Genomic DNA, 8,325 nt, shown 5'->3' with positions numbered 1-8,325 from the left:
AAATTAGATCGAGCCTCCCAATTGACCATGCGCAATCGATATAAGTACAATGAAGACAAGGCCCCTGTAGCTCCCCAGAAGACAGCAACACGGCCAAGAACGTATTTTGTGACAAGGAATTAAACCAAAATAGAAAGTGAAAAAAGGGAACACAGAATCATCAATACACAAGGGTGTGTCCGCTCAAACGCCGGGTACTAAGCTACTGGTTTTCAGGAATATAGTCATAGAGGTATGCAAGGTGATGCAAGAAATCGAGTCGTGAGGCACTCTCCAGAAAGGCAAGCGACAAGACAGGTCATTCAAAGACCTGGTGTTTAGTGTGTTCCAACATACTTGAAGTAAGTCGGGCGGCAATCTTCTTTGGAGAGGAAGTCTGCACCCTGGAAGAATTGCCCAGCTTTGCAGCCGGAGCACTTGGGAGAGTTGGGGCAGTTGAGGTACGGGATGTGGTTGTATCCAATATCGCGGAACCTAGATTATAATGTGAGTGAGTTTTCTCATATGTTAGAAGGAATCATCACGTACCAATGGACATTTGCGGCATCGGCGAAAAGACCAATTCCGAGGGAGTGGACGGGGGCATCACCCCATCGCTCGTAGAAGAAACCACCGGCACGGTCTAGGTGCTGGAAGTACGCCTCATACTTCTCACCACGGAAGAAGTCCAGATCGCCGATCTCGAAGTTGGACCAGAAATGGCAAGTGGAGTATCCATTGCCGCCCTTGGTGTGTTCGGGACGAGCCACGTCATCTGTAATCCACTCCCACATGTTGTTGTCGCTCAGGTATGAGGGGTTGGCGGCGAGGAAGCGCTGAGTCTCTGGCCAAAGGGACGGGATACTCTGAGGGGCATCGTAGAGGTTGATGGTGAAGCCGTAGGTCTTGTTGCCATCCTCCATGTACCGGAAAACATCGTAGTCAACGTCGCAGAAGAACTTGACGTTGGGTTCAATGCGCCAGTAGTAACGGTATTCCTTGAGAGCAGGGTGCTTATAGAACATGCCACTGTTCCAGCGACACATCTGGTGGTAGGAAACCTTCGAGCTGTACTGGATGTCCTGCTCCTCCAGAAGCTTGGCGGATTCCGTGAAGAGGTCCATGTTGATCCAGCTCGGGACTTCCCAGTGTTCCTTGGGGACAAGCTCTGCGATGAGAGTTAGTCATGCTTCTCCAGCAGGGCGAAAGGGTAGGGCGTACCGAATTGGCACTTGGCCTTGGTGACCGACTGCACCTTCGACTTAAATTCCTCAGTAAAGAGGACATCATTGAAGAAGATGTAGGGGTAGTTAAATTTGCTGTTCCATGTGCGCTCCAGATCCTGCATGGTATCGAGGAGCTGGCCTAGTTCCTCATTGCGGACCAGCGAGATGAGTGCGGCGTTGGTGCGGGCCGATTTGTCGCTATCGGGGGAGTAGTCATGTTCGGTGGCTCGCCATAGGTTTCCGGCTGGTTCTCCGGTAGCTGAAACCACAAGGTTAGTATGTTGGGAAAGCGATAGTTGCGATAGGAGAGGTGGCAAGAAACCGGGGTCACGCACGATCTACAAGAGGATCTTTTTTCATGCCGTGAATCAATTTAGACCCATCATTGGAGGGGCTCTGATGTAATTGGAATACAAGAAATAGACAAAGAAGGATGCATGCTGCACCCAGCATGCGAATCGGTCGCGCGATAGCCATGATGGGTTGTGAAAGGGGTAGATGTCGGCGGGAGAGAGAGGTGCGCATATGAGTGGCCATCTTTCCTGGTCGGGACTAGCGTCATCCAAGCAAAACATCCCGACTTTCCATCAACTTCAACTTCAACAACGTTATTGATGTGATCTTGTTTTGTCTTGCCTTTGTCTAAAATGGCTTTCGCGGCTGATCTCAGCTCGCTGACTGATGCCTTGATTAGCTCTGTCACCAAGATACCACCAAATCAGAAGGTAATAATGGAGTCCTACTACGTACACCGTCACACATTAAGTGTCTAACTTTCATCTAGGGATCTGCTCGCGTTCAAGGCCTGAAGCGTCGCGTACAAGGAGGTCTCCGGACTGGTTCTCATGCGCGCACTGACCAGTTTGCAGTGGTCAAACAACTCGAAGGGCTGCAAGAAAAGTTCCAGGTCCTGAATAAAGATGAACTGGCTGAGGCTCTTCGCTCCCGCCTGGTAGAGCTGGAAGACAGCCGAAACTCTTGGCTCCCGGAGATACTCAGCATGTTACTCCAGCTCTCAGACCGCCCTGCTCTGTTGTCAACAGTTGACCGACTGGGGAAGAGAGACAAGTTATCCGAGATACCAGAATCTCTGTCATGGTCGGATCTCAACCCGGAGGGGGCCGCATACAGTGACGAAGAAATATGGGAGCAGGTAGACTTTACTGCCGACTCATCAGATGACGACGATTTCTCATCCGTTGTCAGCGATGTGTCTGCTCCAAAACACAGAGCTCTGTCCTCTACAACGGTTGAAGAGGATTATATCGTGCCAGATGAGATCTTCACTCCAGCAGAAGACAACAAACTCATCATCTCTATAGAAAAGGCACAATTCTGGAAAACAGAAAACCACCCTCCAGTCACTCAAGGAAAGGAGGATGCCTCGCAAACCATTACCGAACTACAGCTTGCGAGAGAGACTATCTTCATGCTTCAGGGTCTTCCAACCTCTGTATTTTTGCATTTGGATAACAATGTTGGAGTAGATCGCAGGTATACACTTGCACATTCATCCAACGAATCACTAGCATCACTTTTGCAGCGCTTTGGTGAGATCGGTGCCAAAATCAACGCTGTTCGAGACTTTATCAAGACACATCAGACGATCCCATACCTGCAGACATTTTGCCGAGGCGTTGAAGAGCGTCTTTGTGAGTTCGATGGGATACTTTCCCAAGTTCAGTGCAAATACCTTTCCTCTGGTTCAACAATCAGTCTTCTCCAGCTTCTCGCTGATGTTCGTCAACACTCCCACGAGCTAGTCCTACTGGCAAAAATGGTCGCCAATCTAGGGAATAGCTCGACCGATCAACCGATGCGCTGTCTAGATTTGCTATATGATTTGATATGCAAGCTGGAAGCTCTTGGGGATGAAAGTGCGTCTCGAAGCCTTGCAGAACTGTTCTTCCTATGCTTCAAAACATACACAAGATCGATTCAGTTTTGGATGGAAACAGGCCAGGTTGATCCTTCAGATATCACCTTTTTCATTCGGGCGCATCGTGAGGGTGATCTTCGCACCCTTTGGCACGACTGGTTCGTTCTGGATGAGGGGCTTGATCGGCAGAAAATACCCCAGTTCCTCGAGACAAGTGTACAAAAGATCTTCACAGCGGGCAAAAGTATGGTCTTCTTGCGCCATTTGAACGCGGTAATCCCAGAGGCCCGTGAGAAACCGGCCATGACAATCGATGAGATTTCCTCCTCAGACTCAGCGCTCTTGCTTCCATTCTCTGCGTTAGTGGAGTCAGCTTTCGAGAAACTTGTGGATATAGATCATTCACGTAGTGCCATTCGTTTGCGAGAGGAACTTGATGAAAAATGCGGCCTGTGGAGTTCTCTAGACGCTCTTCAACATGTTTATCTTGGCAAAGATCTGAGCGCGCTGAGTATAATCGATTCCAAGGTTTTCGAATTGATAGACCGCGGGCGCTCTTGGGATGACAGATTCTTGCTCACTGAAATCTCGAGGACGGCTTTCAGCTCAATACCCACCATTGATACATCGCGACTTCTCGTGCGCCCAGCTACTACTGCTTTGCGTGAATCTCAAAACCACCGAAGCGTAGCAATCCTCGAGTCAATATCGATTGACTATGGCCTTCCATGGCCTGTGGCAAACATCATCACCGAGGAAGCAACTTGCTCTTATCAGCGAATTTCGACCTTCCTAATGCAGATCAGGCGTGCCAGATACAGCATAGTAAAACAGCGCATACGAGACGCCCGCAACACGCAAGACGAAAAGAACGACACTTTGGTGCATGCTCTCCACCATAACATGCTCTGGTTCATCGATTTTATCTACGGTCATCTCACCTATCTTGTCATATCCACTGCAAATCAATCCCTGCAGTCCGCTCTACTCGAAACGAAAGATGTCGATTCCATGATTGCAGCCCACAAATCCTACATGTCTTCATTAGAAGCCCAGTGTCTGCTCACTGAGAATCTATCTCCGATTCACAAAGCTATCATCAGCCTATTAGATCTTTGTGTTAATTTCGCAGATCTTCAAACTGCACACTTGACTGGACAATCCACTAGCGAAGAGCAAGATGACGAAGAAGACTCCATGGAGGCTGTCAAAATACCAACGAAGAAAGACCCCGAAGATGAATTTGACTCCGACTACGATGACGATGACATGGGCCACGAACACACTCTTACAGTTTCATTTCATGACTCCACCTACTACCAAAAAATGAGAAAGGTCAAACTACAATTCGATCATCTAGCTACCTTTGTCGCGGATGGCCTCAAAGGTATAGCTCGGGTGGATGGATTACCTAGCTGGGACATACTTGCTGAAAGGCTTGAATGGTGTAGACGTTAGGATCTTGCCGTAAACGAAAAAGGAATGAATGGACGATCCCAATTTACTTTTGCTAAATGCTGGTTGAATGACAAACAAGTACGATATAAGTTTTATAAGATAGCATTATTCTATCCTTGTGTAAAGATCGTTTTAGTATATTTATGCATCAGAAATCATAAAACGCCACGCTGACATTCCCTTTCTTCCAATTATTACAGCAAAGCCCCACATCAGATGAAACTGTACAACCTGGAAAAGATTACCATTCCTTGTATTAACATCCCCTAGTTGTTTGAATCGACTATCTAGGCCTTGATGGCCTGCTCCTCATCGTCGCTGAAAGCGTATCTCGAGAAGCGGCGAATGGCTTCTCCCTTGAAGTAGAAGACATAGGGAATGAGACAGCAAGCCAATGCGATGAAGGCAAGGAGTGAACTGGCCCATTGGTAGCCGAGACGGTTGTACATCTGTTCGGTGAAAAGAACAGTGGAGGCGCCCCACATCGAACGCAGGAAAGTCTTCGCAGCGAGAGCAGAGGCTGCCTGGTGCTGATAAGTATCCACTAGAGATATTGTTAGTAATTACTCGTATCGAGTGTGAGAGTGTTGTACATACCAAGATAGTTGTTGGCCGAGTTGTAGAGGAAGATGAAGCCGAATCCAACAGGCCAGCCTCCCATGGCTGGTCCGATCCAGTGCAGATCGGTGTAGGAGGTCCAGGCAAAGATGAAGAGACCGATGGGAATAAGCCAGCAAGCCCACATCATGGGGATCAGACGCTTTTCGGCAGGAGGTTTGCCGCCGCATTCGGCAGAAACCTTGAGGTAGTGCTTGTTTACGAAGGGAGCACAGGCTGCGCTCATAAGAACACCGATAGCTAGGGGAATGAACATGAGACCAGTCGAGGAGGCGCTCCAGCCCTTACCGGATTGGTAGACAATGGGGTAGGCAACGAAGAACATGTAGAGCAGGCCGTACAGGACAGACATGTAGAGAGAGATGAACAAGACGATGGGCTCGAGGAATAAGAGCTGGAAGGGGCGGAAAAGGAAAATGCGCAGCTTCTCGCCAAGGGGACGCGGGTCAAGCTCGGCTTCAGTGGTGTACTTGTCATCGTTCTCAGACTTGCGGAGCTTATTGGCTCTCTTCTTCAATAGGATTGGGGCGTATGTCTCTGGGACAGTGAAGGTGATCAGGCACCACGCAACGAAGCCCAGAATCAACTGGAGCCAGTAAAGCCAGCGCCAGCCAGCGTGGTCTCCAAGGAAACCACCTACAAGAGGACCAATGGCGGGCCCAAGGAAGGGCGCGGCACTGAAAGCTGCCATGGGAACACCTCGCTCCTCACTCTTCCACAAATCGGCGAGAGTACCACCGACCAAAGTCATAGGTGCACTGAAAGCGATACCGTCGATCAAACGGCAGACAATAAGGGTTCCGATGTTCTTGGCGACAGCACATGGAACGATGAAGATGACAGCAATCAAGAGTGTGGCAGCATATAATGGGCGACGTCCGACCATCTCAGACATAGGAGCAAATACCATGGGGCCTAGATGAGTTAGAACCAAGATGATCAGGGAAGGAAACCAGTCAGCCACTTACCAACACCGAATCCAATGACAAAAACAGTGACAACAACCAAGCTGACTTCACGCGAGACACCGAAGTCTTCCATAGGTCCTTCAAGATCAGCAGTGATGGTACTGCTAGCAAAAGCCACTACGAAACAAGTGAAAGCAACGACCATGGTGCAGTACCATTTGTAAAGCTTCGACCAGTTTTTAGGGTTCTCAGGGTCATCAATGGTGAAAGTTACCAACTTCCAGTCCTCCAGCTTGCCAGTGGCATTAGACTTGACAGGCTTGATGATCTCGCCTTCCCTTGTCTCGGTGGTGTATTCGCGAAGATCGGCGCCATCGCTCAGCTCGCGGATGGGGAGGTTGAGGAAGTCAAGTTGCTCATGACCAGATCCGATGGAAGCAGTCCGGCTGGTCGCATTTGTCTGAGTATGTTCTGACCGTGGGGTTTCCATGTCGAAATAAGTCAATCGATGTGGTGGAGAGTGGACCCCAGCAGAGGTATGGGATGTTGTAGTTTTGATAACCTGTGATGGAATGTGGCATCTACCCCGGGGGGTGCCATGTTTTATATCCCATTGTATAGAACCGACCCCGAATGTTTGACAGGTGGATCCCAAAAAAATATCGGAATGCGGCATGAACCACTGGATGCTTGCGATGTTCCTGGCAAAGCTTTGATATCGGGCCGTACCCATATGGCGGATTGCCTTTTGTGGAACAGCGGTGCTAGCCGTATCAGGTAACATGCTACGATGGCCCGAACACTGCTTATATAGAGGTCTTGGCAGCGTCACGTCAAAAGATTGGTATATGCATCTGATACATTTCGCACGTTTATCTGCTACATGGCTTTTGACTGCATCAATTTGCTGTTTTTGAGCACAGTTCAAAGACCCGTAAGTGGAGTATCCTTGTGGATGTTGTAAGTCATAGTCCAAGGCCAATCCATAGAAGTGGGGTTATGGAGATGTATGCGCTTTTCCGTAAATTTAAAGCACACCTTATTTAGCCCTAGATCAGCGGGGGACAGATCGAAATAGACTGGTGTCTGGATAATAGGGAACGTTATGCAAATGCTGTTTAGGTTTATTCAACGACTTTTTTTTGATATTACGATCACCCTTGGAATAAGAGGAAATGAGCGAAATCTCACTCTTGGCATCTTAGCTTCGACTTTTCTTGGCTTCAATGCACTTGGCCTATTTTACTTCATTAGCCAAGCAAGTAGAAGGAAGTTGGGGGTTTCCCAATAAAGACATTATCTACGCTGGAACCAATCAAGTCTCAGATTCATCCTCCATGAGAATATCACAAGGACAATATGAGGTCAGATCTAGAGCATGAAACATGTGTTGTGGTGGAGAATCAAGATCCACCTCGCATGATATAGTCCCAAAGTGGTAATTTTTTTTGAACGTCCGTACTTAGTAATATGCTCCGATCTACACAAAAATAACCGGAAGAGACAGAGAATGCAAACCCACTGCCCAAGGGCCGTGTTACTTGGCGATAGAGTTTTATATCTTCACCGAACTCAGACCCACGTTACAGGTCTATGGCCCTGCCTTTATGGAGTATTCGTCCCCCAACTCGTCATTGTGCATGACTCAAATCGGACCGGAAGGTTAGGAGAAGCGAAATGCTCCACGTAACAGTCCCCGGCACGTGGTATCAAGCACTCTGTTTAAGTTTGCTTATTCATTCCCTTTAAGCTTGTAAAGCCGGCGGCAGATTGACAACGAGACTGCCTATCCTGAGAGCCATGGGCATGGACCGGCACGCCCCAAGATAGCTTGTATCAAGATACAACCAGCAAAATCGCAGCAATATATGTGGGGAGGCTAAAGAAAAGCGCGATTTTGTAACAAAACTAGCGCGTTCTTATTACTTTAATGAATTGAGGCTCTGTTTTGGTGTTCTTGCTAATCAGTAATAGCCCAATTGGTCCACGTATATATATATCACTAATTTTTGTGAAGCTTGGTAAAATTTCCACAATTACCTCAACTACCACGTCCAAACCTAGCTCAATATTGATCATTATCCCTAAAAGTGTTCAAAAACGAGAACTTATTGAGCAGGGTGGCTTTTTCAAGTCTATCGATATCCAAAACACCCAACAAAGCAAAACATTCCCTCAATAAGGGCGTAGCTCGACTGTTTGTTGAGAAACCTTGATGCAGAAGAAGGAATTCTAGTTTATGGACAATTGAATGTTA

The 8,325-nt window shown here is 48.0% G+C and overlaps 3 protein-coding genes across 3 annotated transcripts; 1 reads left to right on the top strand and 2 right to left on the bottom strand.

Annotated features, from left to right (window-relative positions):
• Window positions 1–317: 317 nt before the first annotated feature.
• On the bottom strand, window positions 318–1,699 carry N7508_002284 (glycosyltransferase family 15 protein; the record flags this gene model as incomplete). The annotated part of the gene is made up of 4 exons (XM_058460350.1): window positions 1,541–1,699; window positions 1,201–1,464; window positions 529–1,147; window positions 318–474 (listed from the first exon to the last, which is right to left on the bottom strand). The coding sequence occupies exons 1-4, from the start codon at window positions 1,680–1,682 to the stop codon at window positions 318–320; spliced, it is 1,182 nt and encodes a 393-aa protein (XP_058323882.1). The 5' UTR covers window positions 1,683–1,699.
• Window positions 1,700–1,852: 153 nt separating this feature from the next.
• On the top strand, window positions 1,853–4,542 carry N7508_002283 (uncharacterized protein; the record flags this gene model as incomplete). The annotated part of the gene is made up of 2 exons (XM_058460349.1): window positions 1,853–1,930; window positions 1,990–4,542. The coding sequence occupies 2 exons, from the start codon at window positions 1,853–1,855 to the stop codon at window positions 4,540–4,542; spliced, it is 2,631 nt and encodes an 876-aa protein (XP_058323881.1).
• A 287-nt stretch (window positions 4,543–4,829) lies between these two features.
• Window positions 4,830–6,558, bottom strand: N7508_002282 (MFS transporter; the record flags this gene model as incomplete). Its single annotated transcript, XM_058460348.1, has 3 exons — window positions 4,830–5,086; window positions 5,140–6,075; window positions 6,129–6,558. The coding sequence occupies 3 exons, from the start codon at window positions 6,556–6,558 to the stop codon at window positions 4,830–4,832; spliced, it is 1,623 nt and encodes a 540-aa protein (XP_058323880.1).
• Between the last annotated feature and the right edge of the window lie 1,767 nt (window positions 6,559–8,325).

The sequence above is a fragment of the Penicillium antarcticum genome (assembly GCF_028974205.1).
Source record: "Penicillium antarcticum strain IBT 31339 chromosome Unknown utg000002l_segment0_segment0, whole genome shotgun sequence".
Lineage (NCBI taxonomy): Eukaryota > Fungi > Ascomycota > Eurotiomycetes > Eurotiales > Aspergillaceae > Penicillium > Penicillium antarcticum.
This window is presented reverse-complemented; position numbering and strand designations above follow the sequence as displayed.